At 45.9% G+C, this 18,024-nt stretch overlaps 1 protein-coding gene across 1 annotated transcript in view; it reads left to right on the top strand.

Annotated features, from left to right (window-relative positions):
- The window catches only part of GLG1 (golgi glycoprotein 1), a 90,065-nt gene extending 76,352 nt beyond the window's left edge, over window positions 1-13,713 (top strand). The window contains exons 12-26 of the mRNA XM_074151372.1: window positions 253-390; window positions 1,209-1,295; window positions 2,108-2,170; window positions 2,405-2,518; window positions 2,665-2,753; window positions 3,599-3,716; window positions 4,702-4,794; window positions 6,048-6,185; window positions 7,510-7,633; window positions 7,987-8,129; window positions 8,338-8,439; window positions 9,082-9,189; window positions 9,797-9,917; window positions 12,459-12,565; window positions 13,048-13,713. Coding sequence (XP_074007473.1) covers window positions 253-390; window positions 1,209-1,295; window positions 2,108-2,170; window positions 2,405-2,518; window positions 2,665-2,753; window positions 3,599-3,716; window positions 4,702-4,794; window positions 6,048-6,185; window positions 7,510-7,633; window positions 7,987-8,129; window positions 8,338-8,439; window positions 9,082-9,189; window positions 9,797-9,917; window positions 12,459-12,565; window positions 13,048-13,215 — 1,713 coding nt within the window. The 3' untranslated portion in view covers window positions 13,216-13,713. The remainder of the gene's footprint in view (window positions 1-252; window positions 391-1,208; window positions 1,296-2,107; window positions 2,171-2,404; window positions 2,519-2,664; window positions 2,754-3,598; window positions 3,717-4,701; window positions 4,795-6,047; window positions 6,186-7,509; window positions 7,634-7,986; window positions 8,130-8,337; window positions 8,440-9,081; window positions 9,190-9,796; window positions 9,918-12,458; window positions 12,566-13,047) is intronic.
- The last annotated feature ends 4,311 nt before the right edge of the window (window positions 13,714-18,024 follow it).

The following is an 18,024-nucleotide window of genomic DNA, read 5'->3' as shown; positions in this document are numbered from 1 at the left end:
GCGTGATTTTAGGGGAGTGAAAGGAGCCTCCCTCCAAACTACATGACAAAGCTCCAAACTCTCTTGGAGCCTGGGTTGCTTGTGGGAGCCCCAGCAGGTTCGTGCTGAGCAGTACAGGACTGCTTCTGTGCTTTCTGGGATTGCTGGTGGCATTCGTGGTCACTCTCGGTACGTTGTCACCTAAAAACATCATCTTTGCGTTGTAGGGATTTAGAGACCCCATATCCTAAAGGCTTTTTGCCCTGTTTGCAGCTATCGCGAGAGTGCCGAGCAGAGGTGCAGAGGATCCTCCACCAGCGTGCCATGGACGTGAAGCTGGACCCAGCCCTCCAGGACAAGTGCATGATTGACTTGGGGAAGTGGTGCAGCGAAAAAACGGAGACGGGGCAGGTACTGTGCACAGGAACGCCTGTCTGCGAAGCGGGAGGGGTGGGACAGGCAAAAAAGGGGACAAAAGGGCATCTTGTTTTAAGTTGCCTCATTATACCTGAGAATATATTTAAAATATGCGCAGCTTGAAACAATCTACACTAGACTGAGAGTTGGAGGTGGTACGAAGAAGCTTTGCACCTCCTGCAGGCCTTCAGTAGGTTCAAATGTGTAGTGGGATGAGAAGGGGGAAGGGGATAGTTCACAAGAAGGACTTTAATGAAACAACCCCACCCCACCCTACCCTGACTCTTATTTGGAATATTCTATTACAAGCTTGACATTTCCCACGTAAACTTTATCCCATTTCCATTTGGCAAATACTGAGATGCTTCCTGTGTTTATAGAGGACTGAACTAACATCTGCTGCTACTTAACAAAATTTCAACAAATACTTTTGTGTTAAATTGCTGTGTCCTCGCAGAGCTGTCGGGGAGGAGCCATTCGACAGCAGATGCAGTAGAGCATACGCTGTTGTCTTTTTCAAGTGCCCATCGTAGGTTGTAGTTTGGGTAATTAACCTCTCATTAAGGTTATGCGAAGGGCAAATTAAATGTGATATTCCAGAAGTGGAAGTGCATCACGCAGCTTTTGAGAACAAGTGGTAACATCCTAAACCAACATCCTTAATCGCTGCTTCATATGTGAGTTCTGGGAGTGCCAGTAGAGGAGTGGGATTAAATGAGGTTTAGGACTTTCCAAAGAGGGCAGTTTCATGTGCATTAATAGTATTTCAAGCCCGTATCTTGATTCACATACTAAAATGTCCGGTTTTGTAGGAGCTGGAATGCCTTCAGGACCATCTCGATGACTTGGTGTCTGATTGCAGAGACATAGTGGGAAACCTCACTGAGCTGGAGTCTGAGGTGAGCGCTTGTCAGCCTGGGATAAAGGCAAGAGTTGAGCATGACTAGTTAAGCACATCATTTTGATAGTGATGAAAAGAAGTGAGGTTAGTGCAGAAATGCATCTCCCTGGGATCTGTACAGTGTAAGTTTTCATGTGGGGTTTTTGAGGAAGAGAATTGAACAACGGTTCAGGGTTTCAGGCTGGTGATGACATTTTTCCTGCTTAAAATCGGTTATGGTAGTGAAGCTAAGATTGCACAGGTGACCCCGTTACCTTTAGTACAAGTCAAGATACATCAGGGGACTTCATATTTTATTTTTTTTGTCTTGCTTGCAAGTAGTTTGAGTACCATATTGCATCTTCCCCTCCGCCACTGCAAAAATTTTGCAAGAAGTAACTGCCAGGTGCATCATTAGAGGTTTTCAGTGAGGTCAGCGTCTTCTTTTATGAATCTGCGTATTTGACTGCCTTTCCCCACACTGTTCCCCGTACCTCCTAAAATTGACATTGTGCCCTAAGGAAAGCTTCCTTCCAGTGGCTGTGAAATGGTTTGTTCAGAACTATCATTGATCTTGAACTCGTGCCTAGGCGTAAGGTGATTTCTAGTGCTGTAGCATCCAGATCGGGGAGGGTTGGCTGAAATATCCAAGCAGTGAGTTTCTGTGGGGACCAGGCTCTTCCCTTAAGCTGGAAGGCTTGTCTTGCATCTTTCAAAACCCTGTAAACTGGATTGAGTTTAACTTGTCACCACAGGTGGTTTGGTTTTTTTTTCAGAGCCTTTTTTCTTGTCCATTCACTGTGAAAATGAAATATTGCGTGTTTTCTGCAGGACATTCAAATTGAAGCTTTGCTGATGAGAGCGTGTGAGCCCATTATCCAGACCTTCTGTCATGTGAGTGCTCCGTAATCGTGTGAATATCTTTGGGGAAAAACCACTGTGTGGGAAAGGTTAGAGGTTTTTAATATTAGTTCTTGGTGTGCTTGTTAGGCTTCAAAAGTAAAATCAGACGTAAGCGGAGAGTGGGACTGTAATTTCTGTTATTTCCTGGTCACAGTGGGCTACAGGAGCATAAAAATCAGGACTTGTAAGACTGGCTGATTTTTAAACCTTTCATCTCTTCTTCAGGAGGTTGCAGATAACCAGATCGATTCTGGGGACCTGATGGAATGTCTAATACAGAACAAACACCAGAAGGAAATGAATGAGAAATGTGCAATCGGAGTTACTCACTTCCAGCTGGTGAGCAGCTCTTTTCTCTGCTGTCAGTGGAAGCCTGTTCTGCTCCCTGAGGGTGTTGGCAGGAATTAGCTAATTATGAAACCCCTCCTTCTTTGAGATTGACCAAAGGTGTTTTTTTTTTTTTTCCCCTCATTTCTCTCTTGCAGGTTCAAATGAAAGATTTTAGGTTCTCCTACAAGTTTAAAATGGCTTGCAAGGAGGATGTGCTGAAACTTTGCCCCAACATCAAAAAAAAGTACGTAGCACCTGACCAAACAGCAACCTGACCCCGTAACTTTATTCTGTATTTGTACGGTATTTCACGGTAGGGCAGCAAATGCTGGACTTCCTTCAAAGGCTGATTGTTTTGTGTGTTTTCCCTTATGCTTAAGGTGGAGACATCCTCTGCCTCTTTAAAATTACTTCTGCTTTACTCTTGCGTACAAGCCTGTCCTCTTGATTCCAATTAGTGGACTGCATGTCCCAGGATGTTTTAAACCCTTGCTAGATTCGTCATCTTCTGAGGTGCAGGCTACCGTTGTTCCAGTTGCTGATCTGGGAAAGGAAAATGCCTCGCTTGTTTTAGCTGGTTTATTCATTTTGGTGTAAAGGATTATTTTTTTTTTTAATGGCCTGCTGCAATGGCGTAAGGCTAAATTACACACAAGGTCAATGCTGTTCGTGGATAGCAAGACTATTTGCATTTTATGATATAAATGCCCTTCTCATAATGCAGAAGGATTGTTTGCAATGCCGTGTTAGGTGTTCACCTTCAGCTAGTTCTGAGATTAGGTAAAGCTTTTCTAAACCATTGCCTTAAGAGCAGAGGTCTTGCTGGGCGGGGGTGTGCTGGGATTTTTTTTAATATCTTCCTGGCTGCTAATCTAGACTCCGATTAGACAGGATGAGATTTAGGTTTTAATTGTGATCCAGTTACTCTACATAGAGCTGTACCCAGGCTAGAAATAAGTAGAGATGCACGAGGACTTTATGCTGTTCTTGGATTTTGGGCGTCACTTTCTCCGGCGTGGTGATCCAACACCAGCCTTGGCTGGTCCAAGTGAAGGGTATATGAGTAAAAAGCTGTTTTCTTTTCCGCAGGGTGGATGTAGTGATCTGCCTGAGCACGACTGTGCGCAATGATACTTTGCAGGATGCCAAGGAGCACAGGGTCTCTCTGAAGTGCCGCAAACAGCTGCGTGTTGAGGAGCTTGAGATGGTAAACATGCATGAAACTCTTCATCTGCCCGCTCTTCTAGCAAGGTCCTTGAATTAAAGCTTCCTGGTTTGTCCAGCCTGGAAAAAAAAAAAAAAAAGGGAGCTCGTTTATAAGATGTATCCAATTTATTTTTTCCACTCTTACAACACGAGGCTCAGCTGCCCTTCACGGTGAAAGTAATGATTGTCTACTTTAATGCCTTAAATATAGTCTCATGAAGGCTAAGGTGAGCTAAATGGTCATTGGAATTTCAGCTAGAAGTGATTATGTTTAGTGTTAGGGAGCAACGTGCTGCACATGCTGATGTTGTGGAAGTCCTCTAGGAGAGAACAAAAGCTTCATTTTACAGACTGAGGAAACAAGCAGAGGTGAAGCGACTTAACTCCAGCTGCTCTGAACAGGAGTAGTGTGTGTTCTGGTAGGCAAGGGCTGCCTCTCAGCTTCCTGCTGCGGTGCTTGCAGCAATAAACTCTTCAGGTCTTTGGCCAGTAGATGTTTGTTTCAGTGTTAAAGCTTCACCTTAAGTAGGCCCATATTGGAAGAGGCGGCACTTTTGTCTTTGTGTGAAAGAATTCAAATGGGTGTCATGAAAAGAAGGAAACTTCGTTCGCATCCTCCAGATCATCCAATTAATATGGCTATTAATATGTCCTTTAGCTTTCAAACGAAAAGGTTTTACCTGTCTTTGGCATTTGTGCTCATGCCCTTTTAGGAGGAGCAAGTGGAAACAACTTGCCAGCTCTAAAATTCGGTTTAAACCCTTCCTTCAGTGTGAAAAGCCACTGATCCACTGCATGGATTTGCAAAGTTGATTTCCCACTAACACCACTTCTCTCACCCCAGACCCCTAAATTGAAAGAATCTGAGCTGCCTGTTGTGAGAGTTGCTTGCTTTTCGTGAGTAGAGGGCTCTAGTTAATAGATTAACAAAGTAAAATAGACTTTAGAGACCTACTTAAAAGCTCATACTGTAATTTATCCTGCAGACTGAGGATATCAGACTTGAACCAGAACTGTATGAGGCTTGTAAAAGTGACATCAAGAACTACTGCCAAAACGTGCCCTATGGCAATGCGCAGGTAATGGATTTTATTAATTTACAATTTAATTTGGACTTTCTTTTCAGAAAACTTTTGCAGAACGCTTTTGCCCCTGTGAGTACAGCGTTAGGTTTTCGTTTTGATACCACTGAAATCTTTCTCATTAGTATTTTGGAGCGTAACTTGATCTTTTTCCCCACTGGTTCACAAGCGTTAGTATTGGGTGAATGCAATGCTGTGAGCAGTTAATTCCTGCTAGTTAATGAACTATTAATGCTAGCTTTAAGCTATTAGCAGCTGGTTACTGAAATGTAGAGATTTCTTAGGTGTAATGTCTGCAGGATGAGGTGTGGGGTTTTCGAGGTCTGGGTGGCCCTCTTTATTTCATTAAATCTTTGCGAGAAAAGATGAGCTTAAAGCAAGTCCTGGAAATTGAGGTATTAGAAAGCAGCCCTGAGGAAAGGGACTTGGGGGTGCTGATGGATGAGAAGCTGGACATGAGCAGGCAATGTGCACTCGCAGCCCAGAAGGCCAATCCCATCCTGGGCTGCATCAAAAGAAGTGCTGCCAGCAGATCCAGAGAGGTGATTCTGCCACTTTGCTCTGGTGAGACCTCACCTGGAGCACTGTGTGCAGGTCTGGAGCCCTCAATATAGAAATGACATGGACCTGATGGAGCGGGTCCAGAGGAGGGCCATAAAAATGCTCAGGGGGTTGGAGCACCTCTGCTATGAGGACAGGCTGAGGGAGCTGGGGTTGTTCAGCCTGGAGAAGAGGAGGCTCTGGGGAGACCTCATAGCGGCCTTTCAGTCCCTGAGGGGGGCCTACAGGAAGGCTGGGGAGGGTCTGTTTCCAAAGGCCTGCAGTGACAGGACGAGGGGCAATGGTTTTAAGTTGGAGAAGGGGAGATTTAGATTGGATATTAGGAACAAGTTCTTTACCCTGAGGGTGGTGGAACACTGGACCAGGTTGCCCAGGGAGGTGGTTGAGGCCCCTTCCCTTGAGATATTCAAGGTGAAGCTCGACGAGGCCCTGGGCAACCTGGTCTAGTTGGGGGTGTCCCTGCTGACTGCGGGGGGGTCGGACTAGATGACCTTTGGAGGTCCCTTCCAGCCTGGACCAACCTATGAATCTATGAAATAAGCGTTGGTAATGACCTTTGATAACATCTAGGCATTGGGAACTTAACTGCATAAATCGGGTGAAGACAGCCGTTAGGGGAACACATGGCTGCACGTACGGCAGGATCATATCAACGATGTGTCTGTAATGGTTGTAAAACTGTGTTGTAGATTATTGAATGCCTGAAAGAAATCAAGAAGCAGTTGAGTACCCGGTGCCACCAGAAGGTGTTTAAACTGCAGGAGACGGAGATGATGGATCCAGAACTGGACTACACGCTCATGAGAGTCTGCAAGCAGATGATCAAGGTAACAGAAGTGTGCTGATTTAAGACAGTGAGGTTGGGACATAAAAGCTATATCGGTTTCGAGGTTCCTCTAAAGGCTCGTTACAAGACTGGCGTGTTGTTCCAGTATCATTGCTTTCTTGCAAAGTCGTGAGTTTCTTAACTCTGCATCAGGCCGAGGTTTCTTCAGGGCTCTTCTCTTTCAACTTCGCTTCCTCCATGTATCTGATCGAAGTCCATGCACTGATAAATTTGTCTTCCCAACTGCTGGCAGAACTGAGGAGGAAGCCTGTGCTGAGGCTTCTAATATGGGTTTCACCCAGTCGGTTTGGATTGGGGTTGGTTTTTAGTGAAGGGGAAGAAGTTGTGATTGCAGAGAGGAGTAACATCTTCAGTTCACTGTTGACCTGGTGCGCGCAGACCTTCAGCAAACTGATAAAGCAGGCAAAATCAGGCAAAACTTAACATTAGAAATGCTGGCTTCATGTGGTACCACGTGGAAAGCAGCAGTGCTTGTTAATACAAGACATTTTTGCACAGCAGCCAGACTTGCAAACCTTGAACCACCAGTGCGTGTGGTCTCTGTGCAGTTCCCTGACTCCCTATTGTGGCCAAAGCAGAACATCTGAAGACTATAGTGCTCTCCAGTGCAATATCATGATTTTTAAAAAAAGACCTGTAATCTCACCAAATGGTGAGGATTAGAAGATGCAACAGCCTTATCTTACACCCACAGAATTAGTTTCTAACAAAAGAAATTAATCCTTTGGTCTAAATTCTGAGTAAGCTGGTTCGCTTTTGATTATAATTCAGAGCGAGAATGGGCAAATTAGTATCGGTGAGCTCTTCGTTGCTTTCTCATTCTATATGGCCTTACTTTATCCTGAATTTTACTAGTGAAGTCTTTACCTATTGCTTTGTCCAGGCAGTGTTTATGCAGGACAGCGGTGTGTGTAGAGACTTGAGAGTCCCTTTTTAATTTCCAAAATAAAGGGGAGGGAAAGTAGTTAGGTGTGAGACTTAGTTTGGCGGGTGTTTCTTGCGAAGTGTGCTGTAACTTCAGAATAGAAAATACGGGCAAATTGGTTTTGAATCTGCCGACACCAGCTGGTGCCTGGTCAGGGCTGTGTGGCTTAGTGCTCAGTCCATAAAGCAGAAATATTCATGCCCTTAGTGAATTTAGAGAGTAGCACTGTTCTTTTTCATAGGTGTTGGGGCTCAGGAATGGGTGTATATACCCCTGGACTGGACAGGTGGTTATTCTCTTCCATGAATATAGCTGAGGGGTTTTTTTTTTTCCAAGTGCTTAGTAATAAAACTTGGGGGTTTGATATTTTTCTTTGTAGCGGTTTTGCCCAGAAGCAGATTCAAAAAATATGTTGCAGTGTTTGAAACAAAACAAGAACAGTGAAGTGATGGATCCTAAATGCAAGCAAATGATCACCAAGCGCCAGATTACGCAGAACACAGGTATCGTCTTCTGAAACAAATGGAACCTGCCTGCCTGAGCTGTTGAGTGCTCTGTGTGGCTGAGAGAATGTTTGCTTTGTTTTCCTCTCCTTCGTGGTTGTCAGTGCACACACTGACTTTATTCACTCAACTTCTTTGAGGGTCAGCATGTGTTATTGGATCCGCTTTATTCCTGAAGCTCTTACCTCACAAGTTAGTATTTTTTCACAACAGAATTTTGTTTTTCCCCAAAAGTAAATTCATTGGTGGTACAATGTCATCTGGGGAATTTCTGTCAAATCTTTTGGAGTGTTTTGTCCTGTAATCTGAAGAGATGTGTTCTCTAATGGCGTTCTGTCATCTTTCCCGGTTAGATTACCGCTTAAATCCCGTGCTCAGGAAGGCGTGCAAAGCAGACATACCAAAATTCTGCCAAAACATCCTGAATAGGGCCAAGGATGATACGGAGCTGGAAGGACAAGTCATCTCCTGCCTGAAGTTGAAATACGCAGATCAGGTGAGTAGAGCTGGTGCCTGCAAATGAGGAATGGGTGTCGAATAACAAATCGAACGTGGGGTGTGTTCAATGTATGTAACAGCCTGTGTGTAAATGAGTTTTTACGCTCCCATACGAGTATTACAGAATGCACAGGTTAAAATGCAACGCGATTGATTTATGAAAATAAAGGTCATTGAGTGGGTTAATGACTTTCTCCGCTCAATAGCGTCTCTCTCCAGACTGCGAGGACCAAATTCGAGTGATAATCCAGGAGTCGGCTCTTGATTATCGGCTGGATCCCCAACTTCAGATGCACTGTTCTGAAGAGGTAGGAGAAGTAGCTCAGCAGCTGCTTTTTCGGGATGAAAACTCCCTTCACGAAACAAATTTTTCTTAAAACATGAACTCTCCTGATAATTAAAACAATCAAAAAAAAACCCCGACCCCTTTGAACTGCTCCTAGCCGGTCAGGTTCTCTGCTTGTGACTTCTGCCCAGTGTGCAAGAGCTGCAGTTTTCTGTGCAGTGCTAATACAAAGTTTATTTTTTTCATCAGGGATCTCATCAGTACTTGTAACTCTGGAAAAATACTGCTTTCCTTTCCTAAAATAAAAATGTGTGTGTTCAGGTCTTGCCAGTCTGAACTGGAATACAGTCACATTTTTGAGCTTTTGTTTTTGATAGCCGACTCAAAGTATTGCTTATTTCATATCTTATCATTATTTCTATGCTGTTTTCCTCCCTGCCTTCCTCCTCGGTACAGCAATATCAACTTCTTGCTGTCGGGTTTCAAAGGGTTATGCATATTGCATGAGCCAGGCTGCGTTTGGCTCTGGAGATTCTTGGGGGAAATGTATCTCATCGTGTGTTCTCTGCACCCTGTGATGAGCTAATGTATTGAGATATTAACGTGCTAAAAGGCAGAGCGATTGTCGTGAACTAGTTATGTTAAAATGCCATTTTCCAAACAGATTTCCAACTTGTGCGCGGAAGAAGCAGCAGCTCAGGAGCAGACTGGGCAGGTGGAGGAATGTCTGAAAGTGAATCTGCTGAAAATAAAAACTGAAATGTGCAAGAAGGTAAAGGAAAGAAATTGATGCGCTCTAAAAGGTGTCCCATCCCTGCAGAAATCTGTGATTTTTCCAGATCGCGGCCCAGGCCATGTTCTAGCTAGTATGAAGCCAGAGCTCGGCTGATTTCCTTACACATCTTGGTTCTGGCCTGCAGCGATTCAATTCAATTTCAATTTGCCAGGGAAAATTGTGCCGACAACGCCCCCTTTGCAATTCCAGCCTTGGATCCTTTCTCCATTACGGTTGCCAGACTTTCTCATTGCTGATCTGTTTTCTGGTGCTGTCTCCGTTGCAGGCTTCCTGAGTGCTGGGTCGAGGGCTGTATGAACTGCCCTGTGGCTGTGACACCTTATTTCAGTTCTAACCCTGGCATATTGATGTATTTTAGATTAATATTGGCATTTTAACGAATATAACTGTGGTATCCCTTATAAACCGGGACGTTTAATCCAGCCTAAAACCAGCATTCGTGGCCTCATCCGGGGACAGCTGTGGTTTTTTCTCATGATCCTGGCTTTAAAAAGGTGATGCACCTTTGAGAATCATTGAGCGGTATGAATGGTGTTCTCTCTCCTGGTTTTTTGAGATGTACTTGTCATTTCACCCTCCCCAGGAAGTGCTCAACATGCTGAAGGAAAGCAAAGCTGATATATTTGTTGACCCAGTGCTCCACACAGCCTGTGCCCTAGACATCAAACACCACTGTGCTGCCATTCCACCAGGGAGAGGACGCCGTAAGTGCTCCCGCTTTACTCATGTAACCTCCCATTCCTGAGCGCCTTAAGCTGCATTTTCTTTCACTGAATTTCACTGAATTTTTAGAGTTGGAAGGGACCATAGAGATCATCTAGTCCAACTCCCCTGCCGAAGCAGGATTGCCCAGAGCATGTCAGAGCATGTTACTCAGGACGGCATCCAGGCGGGTCTTGAAAATCTCCAAAGAAGGGGACTCCACACCCTCCCTGGGCAGCCTCTTCCAGGGCTCTGGCACCCTCACCGGAAAGAAGTTTCTTCTCATATTTGAGTGGAACCTCCCATGTTCCAACTTGTGCCCGTTGCCCCTCGTCCTCTCAGTGGCAACCACTGAAAAGAGTCTGGCTCCCTCCTCCTTCAACCCACCCTTTAGATACTTATAAGCATTGATAAGGTCTCCCCTCAGCCTTCTCTTCTCCAGGCTAGAGAGTCCCAGCTCTCTCAGCCTTTCTTCATAAGGGAGATGCTCCAATCCTTGAATCATCCTCGTTGCCCTTCGCTGGACTCTCTCCAGTAGTTCCCTGTCCCTCTTGAATTGCGGAGCCCAGAACTGGATGCAGTATTCCAGTTGTGGCCTCACCAGTGCAGAGTAGAGGGGGAGAACGACCTCCCTCGACCTACTAGCCACACTCTTCCCTACGCAGCCCAGGATTCCATTGGCCTTCCTGGCCACTAGAGCACACTGCTTGCTCATTGTCATTTTGCTGTCTACCAGGACCCCCAGATCTTTCTCTTTGGAACTTGACTCCAGCAGGTCCACACCTAACCTGTATTGGTGCCTAATTCTTACCAGCATTATCTTAAGTACAAGGTATTTCTATCAATCCTTTGGGGTACTAAGGTGGAACAGCTGCAGAGGTGGCAGATGCCACCACAAGATGAGTATCAAGAAGTCCTTCCTGGTGTCCAAGGTGGGACCTATTCTTCAATCCTGATCCTTGCACCCTTATCTGCAGCTTTAATGAGTATATTTAATGTTCCATCATCCATATGATTATTGACAATAGTGTGTGATGCCAGATCCGTAACCCTTCTGTAAAATTCCTCCTGGGTTAAATCCTGTCAAAAACCAGCTCTTCTTACACCTGGACTCATTTTTTTCAGTGGGTTTTATCTCCCACCCTGTATCAGCTTCACGCAGGATACAGCTCCCAAGTTCACTTATGAGAGTGTTATATCAGACCGCGTCAAAAGCTTCCCCGGGACTAAGCTGCTTCTCTTACAGAAGCAAATCAGCTTGGCTTCGCGAGGTTCATTCTTAGCTAATCCCCCTGATCCTCCTTTCTTTATGCCGGTCTTTGTCCGTGGTCGGCTTCTTTGTTTCAGTATTTTTGACATACAAAATTAAACTGAAGTTCTTTGATCCTTTTTTCTTCTCTACTTAAATATACCAGATTTTTCTTTTCCAGTATTACAGAGGGTAGGTAGTCTTTACTACGTTTTTCTAACTTCACAGAGCAGCTAAAGGCTTTGAGAGTTCATCAGCTATTCCAAGTCCCCTAAGACTGAGTTCATCAGGTTCAGACCACTTGAAACATCATTTATTTAAGTATTTCCTAATCCATTCTTTTCCCAGGGGGAAAAAAACTCTGAACTTTCCCATCTTTCTGAGTTTATCTGGCATTAAAAATAGCAGCCAAGTATTTTCCCAATCGTTATCTTTCGTGCTGGTTACTGAATGCCTTTCAGAAATTCTGGATATCCTTTATTTATTCCTGTTTTGTCATAATCCCTTTGATGTTGTGTGCTGACGTGTTGAGGGTATGCGGGAGTCTGGAGCTTGGAGAGGGATCTGCCTCGGAGCGTTTGAACTGACAATTGTTTTGAAAAAGTCTGGAGTCGGTTTAAAGTTTGCAGCCTGTTTGCTGTGAGCAAAACTCTTCAGTGCGAAGCAGAAAGCATCCAATTAGGGGTTATTCAAGTAAGGCAGCATAAGCATAAAATACAGAATTTTATGTTGGTGTCTCATATGGGAGTGTATAAAAGAGTTTCTGAGTTCGCCGCGCTGTTCCGTAGGCACCCAGAACATTGTGATCCCATTTCCTTTTCACGGGACTGTGTGAAAACTCAGGAAGTTAAACCTTTCCAAAACATTTTGTTCATCAAAAGAAACTCCTGATGAGCCTAAGGAGATAACGCTCTGTTTTTTCCTGAGCTGGATTTGATCTTCGTTCTCGCTAAAGCATAGTGGCACGGAATTTGGAGTACGGCTCATTGGAGGTGCAAATTTGTAAGGCTATAAAATCTCGTGTGAATTACATCTTGGATAGGTCCTATAATTTCTTTTTGGAAGTCAAAATTCCTTGCGCCTCAAAATGCGGTTATTAATCATGAATCTTAGTGAAATTTCCATCTTCGAGGCTACGACGGGGCTCTGTATGTAGTCTGGCAGGCTGGCTACTCTGTTTAGAGACCTGTGTAATCATCGGCCTTTATGAGAATTGAAGTTTCCCTTTCCAGAAGCCTTTCCGTTGTTGAAGCCGCTGTTTCTATTTTCTAACACCGTCTTCTCTGCATTACAGAAATGTCATGTTTAATGGAAGCTCTGGAAGATAAACGTGTGAGGTTGCAGCCTGAATGCAAGAAGCGCCTTAACGATCGCATCGAAATGTGGAGCTACGCCGCAAAGGTGAACGTGTAAAGGATTTCCTTTTTAATTTTTTTGCATTGGCTCTTTCTGTTGCAAGCTACTTAGGAAAAGCTTCAACTGTAATGAAATTCCTGTCTCTGAAGTTGACGTTTTCAGTTTGGTCTGGAAAAATCGAAATTAGGTCTCCTTTTTTGAACTTGCGTATCTTATTCTCGCAGTGCCTGGGACACATCTTCAACAGGGCAGAATTAAACCGTCTTTTGTACACACAGGACTTTGGTCTCCTGTGGAAAAGGTCTGGGGCAGTGGAATAGGGTCAGCAGAACTCCCTGCTGCAAAACTGTCTCCTGAGCAGCAGTTCCTTCAGATAAACCATTTCAGACCTGTTTGTTTGTGGTTCAGGCCAAGTCTGACAACGAGAAGAGGCAATAGCAGTGCCAGAGACTAAACCTGATAAATGCAAAGGCTGAAGGTCACCTGGAGAGTGCAGCTTGACTCATTTATTCCCTTCTCCCCTCCAGGTTGCCCCAGCAGAAGGCTTTTCTGACCTCGCCATGCAAGTTATGACCTCTCCGTCCAAGAATTACATACTGTCTGTGATCACGGTTGGCATCTGCGTACTCTTCCTCATCGGCCTGATGTGTGGACGCATCACCAAGCGGGTGACAAGAGAGCTCAAGGACAGGTAGAGCCTGGATTGCCTGCTGAAGAAATGCCTGCCCAGTGCCCAGTTTTGTACAGCCCTCCTCTGTATAGTCTACCCACCCCCTCTTGTGAGAGGAGAATAAAAAAAAAAAAAAAAAAAAAAAAGGAAAAAAAAAAAATTAGAACAGCAGCAGGTGTTGGCTCAGTTTTCCCATCCTGGATCTCATCCACAGCATCTTCATCCTATGAAAGTTTGTGTGCAACATTGGCCAGCCCAGCCAGCAGCTTTTGTTACCCCTTCGTTAGCAGACTCTCGTTTTACCTGCCTGTAGACCAAGTCTCTGTTGTACCGTGGAACTGCCTTCACTCTCCAAATCAGACTGATATGACCTGCGGCTCAAGCAGTTTTTAAGTAAATTTTTAAAGAAAGACATATATCTGCATACCGACTATATGATTTAGGTAATGGTTCATACTGAAATCTAGTCATCCTCTGTGGCTGGGTGAAATTGAGGCAGGAAATTAAAGGGTAAATTGCATCTTACACCACAGTTGGCCTTGTTTTGGACATCTTGCTCATCTCGTGTAAAGCATCTTCAGAGCATAGTCTTGGACAACCTAAGGACACCAGTCCCTGGTGTCATCTCCTAGTGAATATCCTGCTTTTGTGACTGTGGATTTTTTTTTTTTAATATTTTTTTTTTTTTTTTTTTGGCTAAAAAGGTGTCCTCCCTTTCTTCCTCTGCCACTTGCAAGGTAGAATAAAATACTGACCAGGATCAGATACTCACGTGAGCTGTACAGCTTGTATTTCGGTAGATTAAAGACAGGGTGTAGGCGCCAGGCATGCGGAACCCGGCAGCAGCGTACAGCGCTGCTGCCAGCGGGCGTTAACTGCCCTCGTCGGTTCCTCGGTCAGCTTTATTAGCGACGACGTGGTAAAATTCTAACACTCCCTATTATTTGACCTCTCTGCTGCTTAAGGTATTGCCCTCCCAAATGAATGGTCTCCAGAAAGCCACTGGACTATCTGTGAAACGGTTACTTTGGGGGGCTAGCGCAGTGGTTTCGAACTGGCCTCTCTGGGTCTTAATGGTTTGAACGGTAGCGCTAAAGGGTGCGTTTTGTTCCCTCAGCTTCAGTCGATAGTGATAGCAACTGGTGGTTCCTGGGATGTAGGTCAGGGGCTGGTCCAGAAGGCCAAGCAGGAGTGGATGGGGAGGATGGTAGCGTTGTACGAAAGGCAGAAACATCTGGATTTTGAAGGGAAGGAGCTTGTTCCCATCGATGTGTGCGCTCACACTGTATGTAGTTACTCTTCCAGAACCTGATACTCTCACCCCAGAGCCCAAAGAAGGCGTTTTAGGAAAGCTGCACCACTAGTTGTGGCCTCTTCTTACCATCATCTTTGTTCCCCAAGCCCGAGGAGGCACGGAGGTCACGAGCCACGTGCTTTGGCCGCAGCACTGAGCGTGTTGGTGAAATGTAGGAGTGACCGTGTGGGAACCCACGTGTACAGTAGGATATTCTTTATTCACCTTTCAAATGTGCTCACCTGCCTGTGCTGCGGTAAAAATCACGTGCCTGAAACTGTCCAACCGAGGCTGATGCTTAACCATAACTGTGTTTTCCCATGTAGCCCCCTGCTAGGGAAGACCTGACGTTTCCCGTTCTCCCCGTTGTTCTCTAGAGGAACGGTGCAGGTGGTTTTGAGACACTCCGGAGTGTGGACCGGCTGATTCTGGTGCTGCTGCCTCTACAGAACGGAGTTTTTCACGAGCACTTTTGGCTTCCGTATCAAAATATTACGAACACAAGGGAAGGAGGGAGTGAAAGTCTGAGCAGTGAAAAGTTTAGTGGAGGATTAGTACGTGGTAGGACTGGCCTGAGTCCTGCTTCTCGAAATGTCTATCAGGCATAACTAAATTGCTGTCGGAAGGCTGGTTTTTCTTTGTTTTTTAAACTGTTGTGACTCTTTGAAAAGGCGTTTTGTAACCTGATTGGCTTGAAAAGCCTGATTTAGATGGTTTATTGTCTAGAAATAGCATCTTCCACTAAATTCCAAAAGACGTTGCGGTGGAAATTGTAGGTTTGTAGCCATAGTTCTGAATGTAAACCCTGTTCAGCTCTGAAGGTGACTTACTTTACTTTCAGGTGTGAGGTTTTCTGGGTTTTTTTTCTTTTTGCTTTTTAATGTGGAGCAGGTTAAGGTATGGGCGGCTGGAGCGCTGCATTAGGAGTCGGTGGTGTTTCTGGCTGTGTCTGCAGGCTCTCCTGGGAGTTGGGTTTCAGCGCAAGCGCTCTGGGCTGGTGTCACAGGAGGGCGGCTGGAGCCCTCCAAAGCCAAGGTAGGATACTAAATAAATTTCTGCGTGATGCCCTTTGTCACTGCAAGGGCAAAGACCCACCTTTTAAAGGTCTGACACTGGCAGAGGGTCTGGGCCATTTTATCTTTGAGCAGCGTTATCTCTTCACGTGTTAAAATGGGGCCTCCTGCCACTGTTAATGACCAAATTTTGCTTTCGTTCATGATTAGAAATCTACCAGTCCCTGTCTTGAAACGTCCTCCTCCTTTTCACATATACCTAAAAATCCAGAGGTCTCAAAAGCACAGAAACCCACGCAAATACTCTCCCCAAAAATAACCTGCTTGTGCTGTTGCCAGCACCACCTCTGGCCTGCGGGGGACCGTTTCCCGTTGCGGGGACAGACAGAAGGGGTTGTAAGAAACACTGCTGTTGCCTTGAACTTGAGGAAGCCTTTCTAACCTCTCTGATCTAATGGAGAGCGCTGGAAACGGCTGCCATCAGCCCAGAGAAGAGTGGTGTTGGTGTGGCAAAACCTGGGGTTACCCCTTCCTTTCCCTGACCCTTGCCTTCTGGGTGGAGAAGGGAGGTGCGGAATGTAATTCGGAGAGGCGGTTGGTGGGGTTCGTTTCGTTTTATTTTCCTCCTTATCACACAAACCTTCTTTTGGAGAGCTTATTCTAGACCTGGGGATGTATGGAAGGGGTAGGTGGCTGGGACGGAGCCAGGCATCCAGCTCCCTGTTTCCCCCCCCCTGCTGCTGCAAGGGTTAACGAGTTATATTTTCCCAAACGATGGCGTGTGTTTAGATGAGGTGGGTAAGGAGGGCGTCTCGTTATTTCACTCCTGCTGGCCTGTTAGTGCCCGTTCTTGACCTTAATAAGCTTATTTATTGTTTACCTAGTGGGTCTAATCGGTCCTTTTTGCTGGTTTTCCAGTTTGGGATTCTCCTGCTTCCCTCATTCGGGCTGCTGGGTGGGAAGGCAATTCCTGGCTCTTCCAGCGAGCCGAGTGTCCCCGTTAGGTCTGTGTCGCTGGAAAAGCCACTGGGGGGGAAGTTCAAAGAATTCTGTAACAAAACTGCAACGTTTCACCCGGAATCCTACCGCCTAAAAATCCACGCGAATGGAATCAGGTTTGGAGCTGAAAACGTCTCCAAAGCCAGGAACTGACTGCGGGGATGGTACGGGGGGAAGAAAGGTGACGAGTCACTCAAATCCCTTAACGGAGGAATTGTGTTCAGGTTGGATGGCGACTTCTGTTAAAACAGGACTTTATTATTTAGTTGAAAGAAGATTGTAGCCCTTTTTTTTTTTTTTTTTTTTTTTTTTTTAAATCAGTTTTGTTTTAAAAAAGAAAAAAAAGGTAGTTTTTGAGAGGTGTGTGCGTGAGTTTGCATGAGCGTGGCGCGGAACCGGGACATTTCATCTAGCGGCACTTCTGTCCCTCTTTAAAATAGAGCTCTGGGGACTCAAAACAGCTTGAATAAAAGGACATTCTTCATTGATTCGGGGGCAGGGGGGGAGGCTTCCAAAACTTTTCCAGGCAGCTTCCAGGTACTGATCTTTGGGCAGCCCCCCCCCCCCCCCCCAACCTCAGAGCCCAAACCTGGCGGCGTGGTTCGAGGGGACCCCAATCACACACATTGGGGGGGGGGGGAATAATAATCAGCTGGCTCTACTGTTTCTGTCCCGTTGCGGTGGGTGGGATTCTGTGTCCCGAGCTCCCCTGAGCCTGTATTGGGGGGGGGGCAATAAAGTATCGTTGCTTGCTGGCCAGAGCCCCCAAAATTCATTCCGCAGCTGACCCCGAAAGCAAGAGATCCCTCCCCGTGCCCTGAAACCCCCCCCCCCGTATTCAGGTGGAAGGGAAGGTGTGAGTGTCACCCCTGGGGGTGGGGTGTTTGGGGGCAGAACAGCCCCGGCCCCTTCCTCCTCTGCAGCCTCCCTCCTTCGACTTAGTCCTTTTGGTTTTCCTTAATTATTTTTAAATGTGACATTAACGAGACTTTTCTTTTTTTTGTAAATGGTTTGCCCTTTTCTGTGCATAAATCCCGCCGGGTCCTTGTTTGGGGTTGGGTTTTGGGGGGGGTTTTTTTATTCTTTTTTTTTTTTTTTTTTTTTTTACATGTCCATGCTGTGTAATTTTGAGATGTTAACTGAGATTCTGAACATAATAATGTGCATTTTGGGGTTTGGTTTTTTTTTTTTTTGGTTGTTTTGTTTTCTGTACAGACGAAACGGGAGAATTTAATAAAAAGAGTCTGCAGGTTTTTACTTGTTGTACTTTATTTCAAGGGGCGGGGCCGGGGGGCGGGGAGATGGGCGGGGCGTGAATCGGCCACGCCCCCCTACACGCACCCGCCGCGCTGGGGATTGGCTGGCGGGCGGGTGACGAGGCGCGCGGGGGCGGGGGGGGGGGCAGGGCAGCGGCTGTCGCGCGGCGGCCGGCCGGCCGTAAAGCGCGGAAGGTCAGTCAGGCCTCCCGCCTCCCCTCAGGTGAGACCCCGCCGCCCCGGCCCGCTCCTTCGGGGATCCCCACCGCTCC

This window comes from Numenius arquata, chromosome 8 (genome assembly GCF_964106895.1).
Source record: "Numenius arquata chromosome 8, bNumArq3.hap1.1, whole genome shotgun sequence".
NCBI classification, from domain to species: Eukaryota; Metazoa; Chordata; class Aves; order Charadriiformes; family Scolopacidae; genus Numenius; species Numenius arquata.
This window is presented reverse-complemented; position numbering and strand designations above follow the sequence as displayed.